Source organism: Lithobates pipiens, unplaced genomic scaffold (assembly GCF_037356315.1).
Source record: "Lithobates pipiens isolate NorthernLeopardFrog02 unplaced genomic scaffold, aLitPip1_a1.2 Scaffold_109, whole genome shotgun sequence".
In the NCBI taxonomy this organism is placed as follows: Eukaryota; Metazoa; Chordata; class Amphibia; order Anura; family Ranidae; genus Lithobates; species Lithobates pipiens.
In genome coordinates, this window is record NW_027507695.1 from 327,160 (window position 1) to 349,897 (window position 22,738).

At 46.5% G+C, this 22,738-nt stretch overlaps 1 protein-coding gene across 1 annotated transcript in view; it reads left to right on the forward strand.

The window, feature by feature from the left end:
* The first annotated feature begins 1,138 nt into the window (after positions 1 to 1,138).
* Positions 1,139 to 22,738, forward strand: part of LOC143959098 (EH domain-containing protein 1) — a 55,193-nt gene continuing 33,593 nt past the window's right edge. The window contains exons 1-2 of the mRNA XM_077467927.1: positions 1,139 to 1,769; positions 15,083 to 15,180. Coding sequence (XP_077324053.1) covers positions 1,366 to 1,769; positions 15,083 to 15,180 — 502 coding nt within the window. The 5' untranslated portion in view covers positions 1,139 to 1,365. The remainder of the gene's footprint in view (positions 1,770 to 15,082; positions 15,181 to 22,738) is intronic.

The window sequence follows — 22,738 nt, forward strand, 5'->3', positions numbered from 1 at the left end:
GCTTCACTTACTACTGACCCCTGAACTCGCTTCACTTACTACTGACCCCTGAACTCGCTTCACTTACTACTGACCCCTGAACTCCCTTCACTTACTACTGACCCCTGAACTCGCTTCACTTACTACTGACCCCTGAACTCGCTTCACTTACTACTGACCCCTGAACTCACTTCACTTACTACTGACCCCTGAACTCACTTCACTTACTACTGACCCCTGAACTCGCTTCACTTACTACTGACCCCTGAACTTGCTTCACTTACGAATGACCCCTGAACTCGCTTCACTTACGAATGACCCCTGAACTCGCTTCACTTACGAATGACCCCTGAACTCGCTTCACTTACGAATGACCCCTGAACTCGCTTCACTTACGAATGACCCCTGAACTCGCTTCACTTACTAATGGCCCCTGAACTCACTTCACTTACTAATGACCCCTGAACTCACTTCACTTACTACTGACCCCTGAACTCACTTCACTTACTACTGACCCCTGAACTCCCTTCACTTACTACTGACCCCTGAACTCGCTTCACTTACTACTGACTCCTGAACTCGCTTCACTTACTACTGACCCCTGAACTCACTTCACTTACTACTGACCCCTGAACTCACTTCACTTACTACTGACCCCTGAACTCACTTCACTTACTACTGACCCCTGAACTCGCTTCACTTACTACTGACCCCTGAACTCACTACACTTACTACTGACCCCTGAACTCACTACACTTACTACTGACCCCTGAACTCCGTTTTTGTTTTTCTGGGGTAGGAGGTCCCAACTTCTGGTCTTACACACAGGTCCGCTGCTTTCAGAAAATGCCCCTGAAGACAATGTTGGACTCCATGGACTAGTAGTTTCAGAACTAGTGTTAGGGATATAAAATCCCTGGCCAGTGTCTGGGAGTAGACATGATGATGAGAGTTGTGTTCTGTAGAAGGTTCCAGTCATCACATATAATGACACAGATTAGGAGTGACGTCACACATCCTGTGAACTGAGGGCTCTGACTTCTCCCCCCACGTGTCACCATGAGTCAGGGGCGGGGTGGGGAGGGGGAATCCTCCTGATGATGTCATGGCTGAGGAAGGTATTGTGTGGTCCCCTCTCCTCCCTCTGACGTTCCGTGGCTCATCTCTAATCACTGACTCAGACTGACTGGACTCTGAAGGAACCCGGCCGGTGTGCGCGCCGCTCTCTATTCTCTTCATACCAAGGCGCGCTCCCGAGGTGTCCCCGCGCGCCCCGCACCACGCCCAGCCTGTACCCCGCCCCTCCCCCTGAGCCCAGAGCCGGGTCCGTTAGAGAGAGTCGTTAGTTCTTCCGTCCGTCTGCCCGTCCGCCCGGTGTGCGCAGCCATGTTCAGCTGGGTCAGTAAAGACGCTCGCAGGAAAAAGGAGCCCGAACTCTTCCAGACGGTGGCCGGCGGGCTCTGCAAACTCTACCAGCAGAAGCTATTCCCTCTGGAGGAGACTTACCGCTTCCATGACTTCCACTCACCGGCCCTGGAGGATGCCGACTTCCACAACAAGCCCATGGTACTTCTGGTGGGCCAATACAGTACGGGGAAGACCACCTTCATCCGACACCTCATGGAGCAAGACTTCCCCGGGATGAGGATCGGCCCCGAGCCCACCACAGACTCCTTCATCGCCGTCATGCACGGCCCCGTGGAGGGGGTCCTACCCGGGAACGCGCTCGTGGTGGACCCCAAGAAACCCTTCAGGAAGCTCAGCGCCTTCGGGAACGCCTTCCTCAACAGGTCAGTGTTGGGGGACTACAAGTCCCAGCATTCCCCCATCTGGGGGGCTACAGGTCCCAGCATTCCCCATCCGAGGGACTACAGGTCCCAGCATTCCCCCATCCTGGGGGGCTACAGGTCCCAGCATTCCCCATCTGGGGGGGCTACAGGTCCCAGCGCTCCCCCCCCCCCACCTGAGGGACTACAGGTCCCAGCGCTCCCCCCCCCCACCTGAGGGACTACAGGTCCCAGCGCTCCCCCCCCCACCTGAGGGACTACAGGTCCCAGCGCTCCCCCCCCACCTGAGGGACTACAGGTCCCAGCGCTCCCCCCCCCCACCTGAGGGACTACAGGTCCCAGCGCTCCCCCCCCCCCACCTGAGGGACTACAGGTCCCAGCGCTCCCCCCCCCCCCCCACCTGAGGGACTACAGGTCCCAGCGCTCCCCCCCCCCCCCCCACCTGAGGGACTACAGGTCCCAGCGCTCCCCCCCCCCCCCCCACCTGAGGGACTACAGGTCCCAGCGCTCCCCCCCCCCCCACCTGAGGGACTACAGGTCCCAGCGCTCCCCCCCCCCCCACCTGAGGGACTACAGGTCCCAGCGCTCCCCCCCCCCCCACCTGAGGGACTACAGGTCCCAGCGCTCCCCCCCCCCCCCCCCCCACCTGAGGGACTACAGGTCCCAGCGCTCCCCCCCCCCCCCCCCACCTGAGGGACTACAGGTCCCAGCGCTCCCCCCCCCCCCCCACCTGAGGGACTACAGGTCCCAGCGCTCCCCCCCCCCCACCTGAGGGACTACAGGTCCCAGCGCTCCCCCCCCCCCACCTGAGGGACTACAGGTCCCAGCGCTCCCCCCCCCCCACCTGAGGGACTACAGGTCCCAGCGCTCCCCCCCCCCACCTGAGGGACTACAGGTCCCAGCGCTCCCCCCCCCCCCACCTGAGGGACTACAGGTCCCAGCGCTCCCCCCCCCCCACCTGAGGGACTACAGGTCCCAGCGCTCCCCCCCCCACCTGAGGGACTACAGGTCCCAGCGCCCCCCCCCCCCATCTGGAGGACTACAGGTCCCGGCGTTCCCCCCATCTGGAGGACTACAGGTCCCGGCGTTCCCCCATGTCTGACCTCCACAAGTGGGGGAGTGTCGGAAATCTCTCCTAACCACGGTCTTTGAGTGCAGACTTCCTCCTAGGTTATGATTTGTACCTTTGTGTATAACTGTGTTTTGTATTAGAGAGGCCCCTGCCTGACCTCCCACAATGAAGGTGACCTCTCAGGTATGAGTGCCTCACAGACAATCACATTGAAGAATTACTACAAGTCACAAACCTCCATCTGATCAATATCGGTGATGGTTCAAACAATTTTGACGATAAGTTGACTGGCAGTGGCAGAATTGTATAATTTCTGACGGATCAGATGAATATGTGTGTGTCAGACAGCCAATCGTAACACAGATTGATGAAATAATCTTTTTTTCATAGATCATTCTAATTGGTTGTGTTTTCAACTTGATACCGTATGTGTTTGTTTATTTAATCCATGATGAATCGCTTGTGTGGCATCACTCATGCTTAGATCACATCTCCGCACATGACAGCCAACTATAGGATAGGTTATGTATGTAGTGCAACTTAATTCAATTTACACATGACTTTTATATCTTGCTGTCCTTATGTTTTGTCTGTACTGAGGCTGTGCGAGTGTTCCAGTCCTCAAAGTATATGCAGGCAATCTCCAGCCAGGATCTGTCTCACTTGACCTGGTCTGTGCTGTCAAATCTGTGGCTGCTGATTAATCTCCCTAATGGACTCCGGCAGTACCGGAACCTGACAAGAATACTAATCCCTCTCCACTGTGCCCAAATTGTTTGGGGAATGGAGTGAAATCGAAGTTATCTTGCTGTCTTATGCTGGGAACCCTGCTGCACTTTATTCACTCCAGTCCTAGGATAATGATTTAAAGTAATTGTGAAGGATCGTGCTTTTTTATTTATTTTTTTTTTATTTATTTATTTATTTTTTAATAACAAAGATGTTATACTTCCACTGTGCAGCTCCTTTTGCACAGAGTGGCCCCAAACATCATGGGGTCCCCGCCGGCTCTCGCAAATCCTCCCCGCATCAGATAACCCCCTAGGAGAAGCTCTCTCCTGAGGGGGTTACCTTGCAGGCGCGCTCCTGATTCCAGCATTTGCCTCCACAGACACGAATGTCGGACTCGGCCCTGCCCCCTGCATCATTGGATTTGATTGACATTAGCAGGAGCCAATGGCTGCACTTCTATCAATCTATCCAATCATGGGCTGGAACCCCGTGGAGAGAGGAGCAGCACATCCCCCGCTGAGGAGATACGGGGGGGGGGCGGGCGGTGACTGCCGGGTGTGCATTCGCCTTAAAGTGATACTAAAGGACCCATTTTTTTTTTTTAAATAACATACATATCATACTTGCCTCTGCTGTGCAGCTCGTTTTGCACAGAGTGGCCCCGAACATCCATTTCTGGGGTCCCTCAGCGGCTTTTGTGACTCCTCCCTGCATTAGATAACCCCCTTGGAGAAGCACCCTGCTGAGGGGGTTACCTTGCAGGCACGCTCCAGAGTCCAGCATTTGGTGTCCATAGAGGCCAAATGCAGGACTTGTCCCCTGCCGCCCACGTCATTGGATTTGATTGACAGCAGTGGGAGCCAATGGCTGTGTTTTCTATTACTCTATCCAATCAAGAGCCTGAAACCCGTTGAGAGAGGGATGGCGGGGACGCGCCAACGGAAATTAGGGACTCCGGTAAGTAAGTAAAACGGGGGGGGGGGGGGCTAGGGGGCCGGTGACTACAAGGTGTTTTTTCACTTGAATGCATAGGATGCATTCAGGTGAAAAAACACAAGGTTTTACAACCCTTGGAAGTAGTTGTCCCAATAAAAGTAAAATATGGGACTTTCCCAGCACAAGAAACCATGAAGGAAATTTGTGGACAGGTCTGGTTTAGATGTAGCAACTTCTAATGGGCAATCAGGTTCCATCTGCAGCAGAGTGAATGTTTACTAGTTGCTATGGTTATATTATTTAAAGGGGAAGTACAACTTGAGCTCATTTGGCTGTCTTTCTCCTTTGGTCCACGGGAGTGCAGTTTGTTCTGCACTCCTGTGATCTGTTTTCAGCAGGCTGCAGCCCACTGTCGGAGGCGCTCCAGGCTTGGACAAGATCGTGACATTGAAGTTGGCATCCGCCCACATGCCTGAACAGGCCGCTGAGAGCCTGAGCCAACCTTTTCTGCCCCCTCCATAGCCCAGCGGAGGGGCAGAGCAGAGAGCCAATGACTGACAGTCACCAGCTCTCTGCTAAGGGAGCTGTGAGAACTGAGCAACTGGCGGTGTTCCATTGCTCGGCTCTCAGTGTAGAGGCTCCAGGGGACAGATTCAGCATTGGACCAATGTTGCATCCACCTAGGTAGGTATGAAGCTTAAAAAAAAAAAAACATACTTTTTTGAAAGCCTAACTTTCTATCACATTAAATAGGCCCAATTGAACGCTTACTAATAAGTGAGGCCGCTGTGTAAACTGTATGACATCAAGCATACTATACTCTGTTTCAGCAGTGAGAAAGGGACCACCCTTCATATTCCTGGAACAATATAGAGTTGGGCAGACCGCTGTGGAGTGGTGCTCAGTCAAGGCAGTGATGCTTTATCTGGGTACACACAAGTACTGAATATTGTACTTGTCAGTAATGGTTCCTCTACAATCTATGAGATTGGGCAGGTCTCCTCACAACTTATACGATCGGCCTGTCTGTGGCATTCTATAAAATAAATAAATAAAATAAAATATACAGTATTGTAATTCTGCAGCAGCTGGAGGGACACATGTTAAGCCATTGTCAGTAATGTCAGCAGCTGACTTTGTGCATATATAATTCAAGCATTCATGGCAGTTTCTTGACACACTGTATGCAATGTAAACACAGATCACTCATAAAGATTTCCCAGCTTTTTAACAAAAGTTCTCCACAGGGGACACTGTGTACAGTCACTCTTAACTATTGAGGATGTGCAATGCTATGAGGATGAGCTCAAGATGAAGGGCATGTAGCTATTCAGTAGAAGGCAGGCTTTAAAGTGGTTCTAAACATTGGAATAAAATAAAACATACTTGCCTGGTCTGTGCAATGGTTTTGCACACGGCAGCCCCCTTCCCCTAAATGGCTGCAGCACCGATGCCAGCTGTAGCTGTCCCCCGCTGGCTCTCCCCTGAGAACTAAGTGATCAAACGCATGAACCTGAGCATTTTGTAGCTCAAACCTACAAAATGCTGAACCTGGAAAATCCCATTGCTTTAAATGATGGTGCCTGTTGCTTACGCTGAGCTTCTTTTTAAGGAGATTTGGTTATTTTGGGCATAGATTTCAATGGGAGCTCTGGAAAATTGCATAAAAATGTGTGATTCTGTCCGATAGATGCTCTTGTATGGCACATTACTCCTTAAAGCATAGGATGCATTTAAGGTTAAAAACATGAACCTTTAGTGTCCCTTTTAAGCACTCCTCACCCCCTTATATGCCACATTTGGCATAATTTTTTTTTGGAGGTGCCTGATTTTGAGAGGGACTTCCTGTCCCGCTTCCGAGTGCGGGTTGCCTATGCGACTCCTCTCCCCCTAGGCGGCCTCTCCCTGTTGGCAATCTTCTGGGACACGTCACAGGTCCCAGATGAATGCCTGTCCAATCGGAGAGCTCAGTGCGACTTGTGCAGTGTGTGCCCGGCCATGAAGCCACAAGTTGTCACTGCTCTCTGGTGCCTCCATTGAAACTGTGGGCACCCGGCTGAGGGGGAGAGGAGCAAGTTTCCATGCGGTCGCATCGCTGGACCATGGGACAGGTAAGTGGCTATTTCTTAAAGTGGCCCTCCACCCTAAAGTGGAAGTTCTGCTCATCTGATCCCCCCCCCCTCCGGTGCCACAATCAGGGCCTTTCGGGGGGGGGGGGGGGTGCAGTTACTTGGATAATCCAAGTATCTGCACCTACTTCCGGAACAAGACCCCTGCAGATGGACCCCCCTCCGTTGTGTTCTGGGAAACATGCAGTTCCCGGGACACAGCGGGGACCAGCAGAGACGCGCAGCGCGACTCACGCGTGCGCAGCAGGGAACCGGGCAGTGAAGCTGCAATGCTTCACTTCCCGATTCCCTGACAGGGGATGGCGGCGGGGGCAGCAAAGAGAGGAGCGATTGCTCGTCATCTGCCGCCGACATCGCTGGACCCTGGGACAGGTAAGTGGCTATTTCTTAAAGCGGCCCTCCACCCTGAAGTGGAAGTTCTGCTCATCTGATCACTTCCCCCCCCCCCCCCCCCCCCCCACGGTGCCACAATCGGCGCCTTTCAGGGGGGAGGGGAGTGCAGTTAAATGGATAATCCAGGTATCTGCACCTACTTCCGGGACAAGACCCCTGCAGATGGACCCCCCCCCCCCCCGTTGTGTTCTGGGAAACACACAGTTCCCGGGACACAGCGGGGACCAGCAGAGACGCGCAGAGCGACTCACGCATGCACAGCAGGGAACTGGGCAGTGAAGCTGCAATGCTTCACTTCCCGATTCCCTGACACAGGATGGCGGCAGGGGCAGCAGAGAGACGAGCGGTTGCTCGTCATCTGCCGCCGACATCGCTGGACCCTGGGACAGGTAAGTGTGAATTTATTAAAAGTCAGCAGCTGCAATATTAGTAGCTGCTGGTTTTTAATATTTTTTTTTTTTAAAGGTGCAGAACCACTTTAAGTCAGCAGCTAACATTTTTGTAGCTGCTGACTTTTAATAAACAAAAAAAGCCTGTAACTCCGCTTTTAAACACACAAAATGTGCAAAAATAAATCTAGGTAAACACTGGGCCATTGCACAGAGCAAGTAAGTATGACATGTTTAAGACCTTTTTTTTTTATTTTTATTTTTTTTTAATATCACTTTAACTGCTTGAAAGAAATCCTTTTTTATTTGACCAGAATATCACTTGGACCATTATTTATTTCTGTTTTTTGAAACGCATCGCTTATTGCTTTGCCCATTAATTTTTATTGGGCAGTCTGTCAAAAGCTTCCCTATTTTGTCTGTTTGAACTATTTGTATTATCATTGCTTGTCCAGCTGAAGGATGTTATTTTATCATTCAAACCTGTCTTCAGGATATCCTTACATGAATAAAGCAGGAACTGTATGGACACATTTTTCGTTGTCAGTGTAAAAAAAAAAAAAAAAAAGCTTTTTTTTTTTTTTTTTTTGGAAGGGGAACAGTGGTATGTCATACTTAAACTATTGCTTACTCAGATTTTTTTTCTAGTACAGCCCCATTGTGCAAAACAGCCATGTACAAGAATGAAGCATTTTAGTTTAAAACAAAGTGAATTATAGCACACTCCTAATCAATGATATTGGATAATACACACCCATATCCTCTGACAGCCACGGCATTCCCTGAGTTACCGCTATAACCGCACCCTCTTGGTGTGAGTTTTTTTTTTTTTTTTTTTCACAAGCCATTTATCCCAACTTTTCTCGCTTCAAAAGCCAGGGAACGTTCAGTTAGTGCGCACAGTAAACCTGTGATCAAGGCCTTGGCAAATGCATGGCGAGGGGATCTACTTTCTGTAATGCATATTATGTCTTCTCTTCTTGCTAATGTCCACTCTAATATGGCGAATGGGGGGAAAAAAAGGAGGCTCCTCAACCCATGAAGTAGTTCTTGTTGACTCTATAAATCTTGAATTTTTTTTTACTTTACTGCTATATTGAGATTAGCTATAGAGATAGAGAGATATATATAAATTTTGCAATTGTCATCAGTTACTTTATTTGGTTTGTTCTCTTTCTTGTTTTACTGGACAAAATAAAGCAGTTATTGCTGATATATGAAGACAGAGTCCCGGCATAAACAAGCTAAAGTATAGTTCCCTTGTTCTTGTTTCACTGACTGTACCCACAGATTACAGTCTGAAGTATTTTGAGAAAGCATAATTTGGGGGATCTCCAGCGTTGCTACTACACTGTGTTCTGCTCTGACTCATGGGGTTTTTTTTCTGGGAATGCCCTTACATTCTTTACAATGTGTGCTTGAAGGAGCCATTGTTCATGGAATATAAAACCAGTGGTAAGCTGGACTTAAAGTGTTTGTTAACCCAAAAAAAAAAGATATCCTGGTCCCTAAAAGCAGATTAAACAGCACAGTGCTTATGCTGTGTAATCTGCCCCCCTCTAAACTGTAAACTAATTACTAATGGGAACCCAAGCGTTCCTGTTTGCCCAGTGGAGAGGGACAGGTGTGCTCCCCACAGACAGTCCAGAGTCTGTTTATCTTGGGGGAATGGTAACAATCATACAGGATTGTCTGTCTGAGGTTTCCAAACTGAGAATTTTAACCACAGGTGACATACGCAGTAGTTGGTCATTGAGCATGCAAGTTAATATACAGGAGTTGAGCGAGTAGAACCTTATTGGTGCTGGTCTATTGTGTGCTTCCAGCAGTGATCTCTGGCAGAGAGGACAGCCACGGATGGCTATGGCTATCGCCGAACTGTCATTGAAGTCTACATGACTTAGTGGCAGTAGTATCTGCTCAAATGTGGCTGAAACATTTGCAGGAATTTGTAGATTCCAGCTTCTTCCATTCGCTCTGGTGCAACTTTCCCGTGCAAATTTAGCCTTGAAATGTCATGTTACTTAAATGTCTGAAATTATAAATACAACACCCCTCTCCCGACTGACATTCCTATTGTAGTAATTACATTCAAATCATCCTCTTGTAAAACAGACTGCTGTTCCTATACATAGATAAGGCATATTGCAACAGTTTTATCTGCTTACAGTGACATCTTAAATTCTGTTATTTTTAGTTTGCTGAATGTTGTGAAAATGGAAAGTTGGAACATACTTTTTCAAAAGCAAATGTATGGTTTGTTTCTTCCACATTACCCTATGCATTGGCCTCTACATTTCCCTTGCGCTCAGATGATTTTCCTTTGCTGCTCCCACCCTAGAGAAACATGTGTGAATCACCAGTAGGGACCAGGGCCAATAATGACTGTTTTTAGCACGCCCTATCTTGAAGACCAAATTGCAGATATTTCTTTCCAAAGAATATTGATTTTCTTTATGTTTCAATATTTTTATTAAAGGTTTTCAGTACAATACAAACAAAGGTCTCATCAATGCGGCAAAGTATGGCATCTAGCACAATGCACAATCGAGTAATACACCGGTCAATTCCTAAGACATGTTGGCAGCGGCAAAGTAGGTTCCATAACTAAAAAACCCTGGATCCACTGGATCCCAACTGCCGATGCTGTTACCTCTGGAGTTGTATAGATATCCAATCGTGCAGTTAGCACCGCTAAATGAGTGATTTAAAGAAAACAAAAAACAGTAAAGAGAGGAAAGACCCAATAGCAGGGGAAGAGAGAAGATTAGAGAACAGGAAAAGGTGGAGAAAAAGGAGAATGGGGGAGAGCTGGGAGAGGGGGGGGGGGAGGGAGCCGTAGTCCTGGATCCTCAAATCCTTGCTACCATAATAGCGTTAAGCAGCGCGTGTCCTGGGATCATTAGTTAGACAATCCATGGATCCCATATTCTATGGAACATTTTCTTGATTTTCTTTAAATTGGACCCTGCAGTCCACAGCACCTAAATACTATATTGTACCATCCCCCATGTATTGCAAGATGTTAAAAAAAAAAAAAAAAAAAACACGCAGAAGTTGTCGGAGAGGAGAGCAGAACACTGCAGCCAGCTGGTGATCAGTGAGTATGAGCTGTTTTGCAGAGTGGCCCCGATCTTCCTCTTCTGGGGTCCCTCAGTGGCGCTCCTGGCTCCTCCTCCTCTTTTTTTTTCGAGTGCCCTCCATGGAGAGTCACATTCCACGGGGGCACTCATGCGGGCGTCGGTGTTAATTTTGGCAACAAATTTTTATTTAGTCTTAGGACTAAAATGCCATTTTAGTTTTGGTCCCATTTTAGTCGACTAAAATCTCCAGTACATTTTAGTTGAATAAAATAATTTTTACTTCACTAAAATTGAATGTACACAATACACAGCCCCCCACTCTCTGCACAGTACACAACACATAGCCCCCCCCCCCCCTCCAGTCTTCTGGGACAGCACTGCCAGCATACTCTAAAGTTAAGAATAAATCGCTGCCAACCCTTTTTCCATACACAGCTCCCAGTGGGAGGAAGATTGAGGTTTTTTCTCCCACAGTGGGCAGAAGTCACCTCAAGTCCATTCATCCTGAACCTAATGACCAATGGGTACAGGCTGAAATCTTCTTGCCAGCCACCAGAGTGATTATTGGTCACCTTCCCTCTCCAAGATCAGGTAAAAGCAAGGGCCCTGGGTCTCTAAATTGGAGACTTGCTATATCAAAAGGTCCTGATCCTGGTTCCCCGGTCGGATCAGGGCAAGGGATTTTACTCCCATATATTTGTCATCAGAAAGCCGTCAGGAAAATATCAGCTTATCCTGAACCTCCGGTCTTTAATATGTTCGATTAGGTGCAAGCACTTTCATATGGAGACGATGTCGCAATCAAAAACCTGCTTTGCCCAAACAGCTTCATGGACACTTTGGATTTGAGGAATGCTTATCTGCACATCCCTGTCCATCCAGCCTTCCAAAGATTCTTGAGACTAGCGGTCAAGATGGGAACAGAGATTCGTCACTTTAAATTTCTTCCCTTCGGTCTGTCCTCAGCCTCACGCTTTTTTACAAAGGTGTTGGGGGAGGCACGGGCTCTGCTAAGGTTACAGGCAATAACTATTATCCCTTACCTAGACGACCTCCTAGTGGTGGCAAAGTCATACCAAAAGTTATTAGCGGATCTCCCGACTGTACAGGACAGACTTCAATCTCTAGGCTGGTTAATAAACAAAGAGAAGTCTTCCTCAATTCCGTCCCAGAAAGTGACATATCTTTGCTTAGACTGCAGTAAAAGGTCTCAAATTATGCAAACCATGTCAGCCTTACAGACCAGTCGGTCTCGCTGAGTGGTTTCAAGAGCATTGGGTCTAAAGACCTCTTGCTTTCCCGCAGTGCCATGGGCAAGATTTCAACAACGCCCATTACAGCTGTTTCTACTAAGGAACTGGGATGGAGATGCAAATTCCCTGGAATCAAGGATCTTGTTACCCTCCAGGACACACCTGCACCTAACAAGAGGTCTACCATGGTCCATTCCTATATCCCAGAGGATCACAATGGGTGCACGTTTCTGGGGATGGGGAGCCCACCTCAGCAACACAGTGGCATGGGGAGAATAATCCTCAAGGGAAGCAGGAGCTTCATCGTATCAGAGAGCACTTCTAGCGGTTCAGAGAGCCTTGCAGGCATTTCAGATGGAAATCGGGGGTCACCATCTTCAGATTCTATCCGACAATATCGCTATGTTTGCGTACCTTAACAAATGGGGAGGTACGAGGAGTCGGATACTTCAGTCTGTTGCCCAGGAGATTTTATCATGGCCAGAAGGGAATCTAGCCTCAGTTACAGCAGTGCACCTGAAGGGGACACAAAACTGTCTGGCAGATTATCTCAGCCGCTACCAGATATGTCGAGACAATTTGTTCCTTCATCCCAAAATCTTTGCCGGTCTCTCCGACAGATGGGAATGTCCGAAGCAGACCTGTTTGCAGATCAGAATAATCACAAGACAGAGAAGGTGTGTGTTTTTTTTTTTTTTTTTTTTTTTCTCAGGACCCCAGTGGATCAATCATTGGGGATCAATGCTTTTGCCAATACGTGGCCATTCAGCCTCTGTTATGCCTTCCCGCTGATCAGGCTAATTCTGGAACTTCTCTGGAAGCTTCTTCTAGAAGAAACAGAGCTTATCCTAATGGCCCCTTTCTAGCCCAAGAGGCCATGGTTTTCCCTGTTACAGACTCTGGTCTCAGAGCCTCCACTGAGCCTTTGGAAGAGAGAAGACTTATCGCAGAGTCCAGTGTAGCACACACAGGTGGTATCCTTAAGCTTGACAGCCTTTTATCTGAAGAAAAGATACGAAGCACCCCCAGGGGTTCTCCTGACAAAGTAGTCAAGACCCTGATAAATTGCAGAAAACCAGTCACTAGAGTCATATATTCCAAGGTTTGGAAGAAATTTTAACTCTTGGTTATTTGAAAATCAAAGATTAACTTTATGATGTACCTTCAATTTTGGATTTTTTTTTTTTTTCAAGAGGATGTCGACAAAGGTCTTTCAGTTAGTACCTTAAGGTACAAGCAGCAGCTATCAGTGTTTTTTCTCTAATTTTCTCTCTTGGAAAATCCCACTATAGCTAGATTCTTCAAATCAAATCAATTGTCCCTGGTGCTTCAAACTCTGGTATAATTAGCCTTTGAGCCCCTAGAGGATATTTCTGTTAAGTTACTTTTTAAAAAGGATTTTTCTTGTGGCAGTTACCTCAGCTCCCAGAGTAAGTGAGTTACAGGACCTATCAGTGAGGGAGCCTTTCCTCACAATTTTTAAGGATCGGGTTTTAAAAACTGATCCAGGATTTCTGCCTAAAGTGGCCAGTACGTTCGACAGATCCCAGGACATTGTACTGCCAACCTTTTGTAGTTCGCCAAAGGGCGACCAAGAAAGAGAAAATTTCTGTTTTTTATATTTGAGAAGAATTCTTCTCATCTACCTTGAGGTCACCAAGACCTTTAGAAAAACTGATGCCTTTTTTGTCCTTTTCATGAGCACACAAGGGAAAGAATGCAAATCAATCAAGCTATTTCTGAAACTTACAAAATTAGGGCTGTTCCTCCACCTTGTCACTGCATACTCAACAAGGGCCTTGTTCTACGTCTTGGGCTGTGAGGCTGGAGCCTCCCTGGAACAAATTTGCAGGGCTGCCACATGGTCCACTTTTTCAACCTTCATTAAACCTTTATTGCCTGGATCTCCTATCTGCTCAGGAGCAGGCGTTTGGTCGTGAGGTCCTTCAGGCAGTTGTCTCTCCCTTGACTGGTAAGTTCTGGCTCATTGTCTCATGGGCTGTCCTGGAAGACGCTTAGAGCAAAGCTGAGTTAGACTTACCGGTAACTCCTTTTCTGAGAGTCTTTCAGGACAGCTGGATTCCCACCTGGTTTTGTCTTGAAGTTATGTATATTATGCATAATGTTTTACAGGGACGTCCTACGGTTTTCGAATACTGACACGGCGCCTGGAGGACCACCCTTTTATCTGGTAGGGGTTAATAGGTTTCCTGCCCTGGTAGGAGGAGCCCTAGGTCTCATGACTTTTTGACAACAAACATGCAAATTAGCTGTTTTTAAAGCAACATCCGACCATGAGTATGCTCCATCAGACAAACTTTTTCAGTTTTCATCAGACAAATGTTGGCTGTGCGAACAGACAAACTTTTCGAAAACATAAGTCCGATGGAGCAAAGTCCGATCATGTGTACAGAAAACTGTTGGACTTTACAAACACACATGCTCAGAACCAATGCAAAAGGTCGGCCAACAATACAGAAGTTGACCAAAGGTGGCGGTAAAGAGCAGAAAAACCACATGATTTGGTGAAAGTTGGCTGAAAATCCGATCGCATAGGGGAGAGCGGCGCTGTGACAGGTCTGTCAGTGTGCAGAGACAGACCTGTCATCTCCCTGCTCGGCGGAGATCGCTCCGGCGATCCCCGCTGAGCAAGCAGATATCCACGGGGCGGATCAGCACTTAAAAGAAAGGACCCTTACTGGTAACGGTATTTCTTCTAACCTTCCAGCAGGGCAGGCCTACTTCCCACCCCATGGTGTAGGAAAATTGGGTTGAACACTAGGTGCTGAGTACCTAATGTGGAATGATTCAGCTTGTGAACCCATTTGGGATTACTTTATTACAAACTGGATCAAGGGGAAGGCTGATGGGCACTTGTAATAAGCTGTCATGGGATTGTGTTACCTATAGGGAGGAGGCCTCATCTCTCGGGTGTGCCATTCTGGAAGGTTCATAGATTTAACGGTATTTCTAACGTAGGTTTTTGCAGGGATTTCCTCTTGCTTTCTGTTTTGGCTATGGGACAGAAAGTGAAGGGAAACCTCTGCAATTGAAGACAAAAAAGAAATTTGATGGGTTATAATCCTCCCTTACTGTATTCAAAGTTAAAAAAAAAAAGTATTTTTTTATCTTTTAGTTCTACCATCAATAAGACAGTTACATGTTTATACCTTCCCATCCATTTCTAAATATTTCTTTATACAGTATGTAGATTTGATTACTAATTTGCCTTGCCCAGTACCCTGTATGCTAAGCGTTTTTGATCGATGCTTTTTTTTATTTATTTTTTATAGCATTTTGTAGTTACTCAATGTTTCTTCTTTTTCTAGGTTCATGTGTGCACAACTGCCTAATCCTGTCCTAGAGAGCATTAGCATTATAGACACGCCAGGCATATTGTCTGGGGAGAAGCAGCGGATCAGCCGAGGTACGTGTTAATGCCCAATGTTTAGTTTAGATATTTTGTCAGAGGTTTACTTGTGTACAGTTCTTCTGTTTAATTATTTTTAAACTTTGCCACCACTCACTTGATCCGATTTCATGATTACAAGTACCATTACTTTCTCAGATTTTAGAACAGAAAATGTTTACCTCCAAAGTTACTGCAGATTTTATGGGGATTCTGTCAGCATTATGCATGAAATGAGGTCAAGTCTGCCACTTTGCTGAAATCTATTTTTTTTTGGTTTTGTTTTGCTGCCTCCACTGCATATCTTGAGCTTGCTTAGAATGAATTGCCATTATTGCTGGAGTGCTTTACGTTAACGCAGCCCATTAAATTAGAATGGGCACACAACCCGCAGCAATGAAGAAAAAACAGGACCGGAACCTTTTCTGTTAACACTCTCCAGTGTGCGTTGTATACGTTTAGAGCCTTTGGCATCTATTGAACTTGTGTGTTCGGGGGCCATTCTGAATGAGATAAGATAAAGGCATTTTTTTTTTTTTTAGCTATTTAAGTTTTGTAACGCTTTAGAGAGACTTCTCATTTCCTTTATCAGGGGTACACAATATGACAGGATATTTTCAAAGAGGGCAAATTCTCTCTTTGAGAGCTATATCCTGACTGGAAAATTTCCTTTTCACTTTTTTTTTATTCTGGGGACAACTGTAAATTTTTTAAATTTATTACCTTTGTGTCTCAGACAGAGCAGGAGTATCCCAGCAGGAACGCGCACATCAATAAAAACCTGACAGGGGGTTTTACCCATCCCTACTTTATCCAAAAGTTTTTGGCTTTAGAAACGCTTAAAGAGAAAGTAAACCCTGATGGGTTTACTTCCTCTTTCATTCCCTGCACAGGCAAAGCATAATGCACTACTATGCATCGCATAGTAGCCCATTATGTGTCACTTACCTGACACAGGAGCCAGCGATGTCACCGCTGTCCCCTGTAGTCCGGCGCATCCATCTTTTCGGTGGGGTCTCGCAGCTCCACCGCTGTCATTCGGCGGAGCCGCGATGACGTCACTCCCGCGCATGCGCACGGGAGCCGACACGCGCGGCAGCCGTAGACAGCGGTGCCTGTCTTCGGGCAAATATCTCCTAAACCGTATAGGTTTAGGAGATATTTCTTGGACCTACAGGTAAGCCTTAATCTAGGCTTACCTGTAGGTCAAAGTGGTTTGTAAGGGTTTACAACCACTTTAAAATATCAGGGCATCGGTTCATTTGACCACTTTTAATGAATACATTGGCCATTGTGGACAGAGCACATACCAGCAGATCTGGTTTGCTCTGGTATGGGTAAGCAATTTTTTTGTTTTGAACTGCCAAGCCTGAAAAAAACAAGGGCCCAAATGTGAAAGATCCATATTTTCGTTACTTTGAATCTGACAAGTATTGTGCTCAGTCTACAGGCTTAACCCTTTCCCTGATATTTTCCATTTGTCAAGGGATTAAAAAGCTTAAAATTAGCTCACAGCTGACACAAAATGCAAATATAGTTAAGGGATAAATTCATGTTCCCACTGCTTCAGCTGCCGCCCACTGCTCCTCTTCCCCATGGCAGCAGTACCCCTTACTAGTTGTCACTTTGAAAACAGCGCGGTCATGTGGGGTTCCACCCACATGGTAGCAGCATTCATACACAGAGCTCTGTGTATGAACTACAAGTCCCGACATCCTTTGCAGCTGACAGCTTGTCGTTTTAAATGAACTAGCACGACGCTATGATAGTTCATTGATTCCTCCTGTCAGAATGTATTGGCTACCTCGTACAAGCAAGCAGATGCACTGACAGGTCTGCAGGAGACCTGCATGGCATCAGTGATATTCTGATCGCTGATGCAATGCTTTACTGGCTCCTGCAACAAAATATAATAAATGGAATTTTTTTAGCCTGCTATAAAAATGTGCATTTATTGTGTGTGTGTGTGGGTTTTTTTTTTTTTTTTTTTTTTAAGTGAACTTCTCCTTTTTAACCTTCTACCCTCTGTGGAGTGAATCAGGAACTGCTTTGCTCTGAACACTTCCAAGTTCAGAGCTGTCAAACCCCAGTGGCTCTGGCTGGTAAAACAAGCAAATTGAACTCAGATTTTGCTGAATTTGCTAGAACAGTGTGTGATCCCATTAAAGAGAGCCTTGCACTTTCTCAATGCTATCACATGGGAGGTTTGTTGGTATCTTTGGTGATAGCAATTCATGTAAGTGAAAAATTTTAAAGTGTTTTTAAATAATAAAAAAAAAGGAACCGCAACTCCCCACAAATGCACAATCCATATGGAAGTCTGTTTCTAAGTAAGCATTGATCATGCTTCGCATTGGGTATTGCCATGTACACTGTAGTGAGTGGAATAATTCCAAGGCTGATATTTAGGCATCATGCACAAAGGCGTTTTTTAAATTCCCCTGGGTGCCTTGCTCCTAGGGAGAAAACAAACGTGTTTAGTGGCATCAAGCGTTTGGGCATTCTTTTTATTGGCCATTCATTTATTCTGGCCATTGGCATGAATGGCTCCACCGCTAAACAAACCTGCTGTTTAGGCCCATTAATCTTTTTCCACCAAAACACTTCTCTCCTGAACGTGCAAGTGATGGGGGATTTTTGCTTTTAAATGCTGTTGCCTCTAAGTACCTGTAAATGCCTATGTGTGCATGGACACATAGACTAACCTAAAAGGTATTCAGAGGCATAAACCTAAAGGTCAAACGCCTGTAAAAAGCAGTGGGGTTTTATTTTATTTTTTGCACCGTGTGCATGAGCCCTTACAGTTAACTGTAATCTAATCAGCTGTAAGGACTTGTAAGTGTTGTATTTGATACATCTTTACTCAACATAGTCTTGCCTTTAAAAATGTTCAAAAAAATGGGATTTCTTTTGTGTCTTTGTGCCCAAAAATACATTTTTGGTTTATATTTTACTGGAAATATAGGTTTGAAAAACAGTTGCACAAATATTGTGCAACATGAAAATATGTAACTCTTATTCTACAGGTTCCCTTCTTTTTATAAGCTATATATGATGGAATTCATAAAGAGTTTTGTAGAATTAAAGTGTTTAAACTAAAAATGTATCCTGTCTCTTTTAAAGCATGTTATATAGCACAGTGCTTGTGTTGTGTTGTTTGGCCCTCTCTATCGCCTGAAATACCTGGCTGATCCTGCCAGTTTCTACCCTCCCCTCTGTAAACTGACCATGGTATATCGTGGCTGCTGTGCTCTGACACCGTGGTCAGTTTAGGTGCTTCCGTCAGCTGCTGTCTCGTCTGCTCTCCCCCTCCCCTCCCTATCAGCTCGTGATAGTGCCCGCCCCTCATGCAGCTGAAATTACTGTTATTTTCATACCATCCGCTCTGTGTGCTCAGCGCTTACGTGACCAGCCAGCTCTCTCCGCCTGTCCTCTTGTCCCGCCTGACAGCAGTGGGGGGATTCTCGGCCAGACCCACTGCAGCTGTCAGATGGGGAGAAGAGATATCCGGTCTGTCACGTGAGCAGCTCTCTTAAATGAGGTGGTATTAGCGTGTGTGTGTGTGTGTGTGTGTATATATATGTATATATATATATATATATATATATATATATATATATATATATATATATATATATATATATTATATTATATTATATTATATTATATTATATTATATTATATTATATTATATTCACACAAACACGGGGACACAGAGCGGATGATATCACTCAGAGTAGCTTAACAACCTTTTTGTTACACCCCTGCATGTACTTGTTGGAACAGGTGCAAGAGTTTGTCAGAGGAGGTGGCTGGCACTGGAGGGCACAGTGTATGCTCGGCAGGGAAAGGTTTTATCTAAACCCATTAGCCTTGACCAACCTGCCTATTGGGTAGTTATGTCAAGGACTGTTTGCATGTATACACGGGGCTTTTTTTGACCATTTATTATGCTTGAAAAATACTAATGGTTCTGGCCATGTACAGTTAAAATATTGCAAAGAACGCATTCTTTTCTTTTGTATATAATAAACATTTAGACAAAACTGAGACAGATCTGCAAAATGCAGCTGAACGACCTTGCTTTGATCTTTGTCAAAGTTTGTTGTTTCTGCCCTTCAGGTTTTCGAATACATGTAAACACTAAAATCTCTTTGGCATTTTTCGTTATGCTGAGGGTGTTAAGGCGTGCTGTGTATAGGATGGTATTCCAAGTTATAAAGACAACTATTCAATCAAAGGGGTTTGCTTTCCAAGAAAGCATTCCCTTCCCCGGAATGCCTGGGATAACTGTACTGTGCCAGGCAGTACCATTTTAAAAATCCTGCTTGTGATATTTAAACATTGCAGTCTTGCATAATCATTTATTTGACTTTTACTTTATTTTTTCTGACTTCGTAGTAGGGCTGTCAAATTGCATTGTTAAAATGTTTCTGAAGATAGTGGCATAATGTGGAACCATTTTTATGCAGATCTCTTAGAGAATATCTCCTGAAATGGAATAAAGGCATCAATAACTTTTTAGAGTTCTACTTTTTAAATGTTTTTAATGTCTGCAAAAAGACAATATTCATATATGAATCTAATTGTGTTATTTGACAACAGTGTCCTATTCTCCTTGCTCTAGAGCAGAGACCTATAAACTTCCTAAACAAATGGCAGTTACTGTCCTTTATATTTTAGAGGACTAGACTGGCCAGTGAGAATTAAACGGTGCCCCAAAGTTGGTGTCAATGGGAGGGATAGTGCCAGGTGGTGCCCGTGGAATTATTAGCACCCCATTGTTGTCAGTGGCAGGAATTATGCTCCATTGCTTATGTCTGTGGCAGGAATAGTGACCCAGAATGCCTTGGATAAAGGCAAGCAAAGAGTCTCATCCAGGGGCGGACTGACCAATCGGGCACTGCCCCACCTCTCCGGTACCTTGTGTGTGTGTGTGTACTGTGGCCCCATAATGTATTGCCCGGGGGGCCCCATAATATATTGCCCGGGGGGCCCCATAATATATTGCCCGGGGGGGCCCCATAATATATTGCCCGGGGGGGTCCCCATAATATATTGCCCGGGGGGGTCCCCATAATATATTGCCCGGGGGGGTCCCCATAATATATTGCCCGGGGGGGTCCCCATAATATATTGCCCGGGGGGGTCCCCATAATATATTGCCCGGGGGGGGTCCCCATAATATATTGCCCGGGGGGTCCCCATAATATATTGCCCGGGGGGGTCCCCATAATATATTGCCCGGGGGGGGGGTCCCCATAATATATTGCCCGGGGGGGGTCCCCATAATATATTGCCCGGGGGGGTCCCCATAATGCCCGGGGGGCCCATAATATATTGCCCGGGGGGCCCCATAATCTCCTCCTATTGCCTGGGGGGCCCATGAGTTTTCAATTCGCCCCTGGACTCATCCATCCCCGAGCTGCAGTTTAGAGGCTCTAGAGCAGTGATGTTGAACCTATGGCACGCAAGCTAAGTCGCTGTTCACTAACCCCGGCAGCCGAACCTCGGAAAGGAGCGCACACTGACCGGCCATCACCAGTGTGCGTGCTCGGAAAGGTGTCGCAGCTGGTCCAGGCACGTCCTTGTGCCTGATGCCACGCTCAAGCCATGCCGTGTTCCAGAGTCTGTGTTCGGAACACGGAGCACAGCTGAAAGGGAAGGGGGAGCTACACTTGCCGGCGAGGGCAGAGACTCCTAAAGGGGCCTTTACTGTAGCAGACCATGTGTACTCTCCCTGGGATTGGACATATGGTGGGATGAGCAGAGTTCTGTCCTCCAGGCTGTTTTGGGATGTCTGGTTGTAGTGATTAGTGGAGATCAGGTTGCTTTCTTCCATTGTAGAAGTGATCTTTAGTGACATGGATTATCCCCCACCCCCAATATATCAGGAGTGATGTTCTACACACACCTGTCCTCTGAACACAAGCACATGACCTCTGACACACCGCTCTGTACACCTGTTGAAGTTTGGGCACTCAAGCTCAAAAAGGGTCACCATCACTGCTCTAGAGGAAGCTGTAGACCTGCATTTTTTTATTTTGTGGATCTGTACATGTGCCTTTCTCAGCTTCTCTTGCTGTTTTCTTGATCATTACCCAAATCGGTCATCAGGGAGGCTGACTTGACATCGGGTAGCAAAGCTCTGCTCCTTTACCGATTTGACCATCTCCACATAGAGATACTTTATGTAGCAATGAATGGTAAGCCAGTCTTGGAGAAAAGATCTGCTGTAGAAAAGGGTACAGGCAATACTGGGTCCTAGCCATTTGCCCTCTGTTTGCCTTTTTTTGGGCATGGCTTCTGCAGTACAAGTCAGCCTTTCTCAACCTTCTCATCACATGGCTGGCAACAATACATTGCATTGCTATGTGTAGAACTTATGCTGCATAGCATCTACAATCAGAAAAGCTCTGGAGGCAGTACAAGGAGAAGCCGAACATCTCCGAAGATAAACGGTGCCTGTGCAGTGAGTCCAGGTTCAAGCCCCACCATCCAAGTGGACCTAGCGTTAGAATAAAAAATAGCCGTGCGACGCGAGACCGTGCCTGAAGCGTGGCGAGCCCGCGAGGGGCCCTGTTACTATGAGCAACCGTACTGTCCACTTGGATGGTGGGGCTTCAACCTGGACTCAGTGAGCAGGCGCCATTCTCCTGAGACTTTCGGAGTCTCCTTCTCCTCCATACTGCACAAGCGCTGCGCCTGCGCTGTACGGGGTGGACACTATTCGATGGCCGGACACTTTTTGACAGAACACCGGCACTACAGAGGAAGCATCGGCTTATGTGGCTGCCTGCTTCCTCTGCCACCAGCTCCTTGCTCTCTGTTCTGGGTTGGCAGGTCGGCAACCAGTTTGTAATCTGGGCTTGCTGACCCGCCATCTAAGGGCATGGACATACGCGCCCTTGGTTTGAGGTTGCGGACCACATCAAAGGGCCACAGGTTGAGTATTTCTGCTTTTAAGGCCTCATTCATGCATGCATGCAACTCTATCGGGACGCAGCGGATTTACAGACTCAGCCACTCATTCTAATTTGGCAGGCATGCAGGGGAAGTTGTGCAGCCTTAAACGAACACTGTCTGCTTCAGACCTGCTCACCCACCAGCCCTGCATGCCTGTCAAATTAGGAAGCGTGGCTGTTGCCCTACAGCTGTTGCATTTTACTGGCTTCACCCACATAAACAGACCATTTAAGCTGTATGAGTCACTGCACCCATGTGAATGAGTCCTAATTGTTAGGATATCTTTCACATGGAGAATTGTTTGAGTGGGTTGGCAGATCAGGAGCAGTAAAAACACATCTGTGCAGCACCTAACCGTGCAATGTAATATCTCCACATGTAAGCAAATATGGCCACTCCTGTACATATAATTACAATGCAAGTTGAACTTGTATATAATATAGTGTGTGTGTGTGTGTGTGTGTGTGAGCTCACTGATAAATTCACTATGTTTTGTGAACTTTATTTTAAAACCTGGCCAAATACTTCTGATATTCTTCTAACTAATGTTTGATAGACCCCCACAGACTGTGTTTCAAAAAGTGGACCCTCCCAAACTGAAGGATAGTAT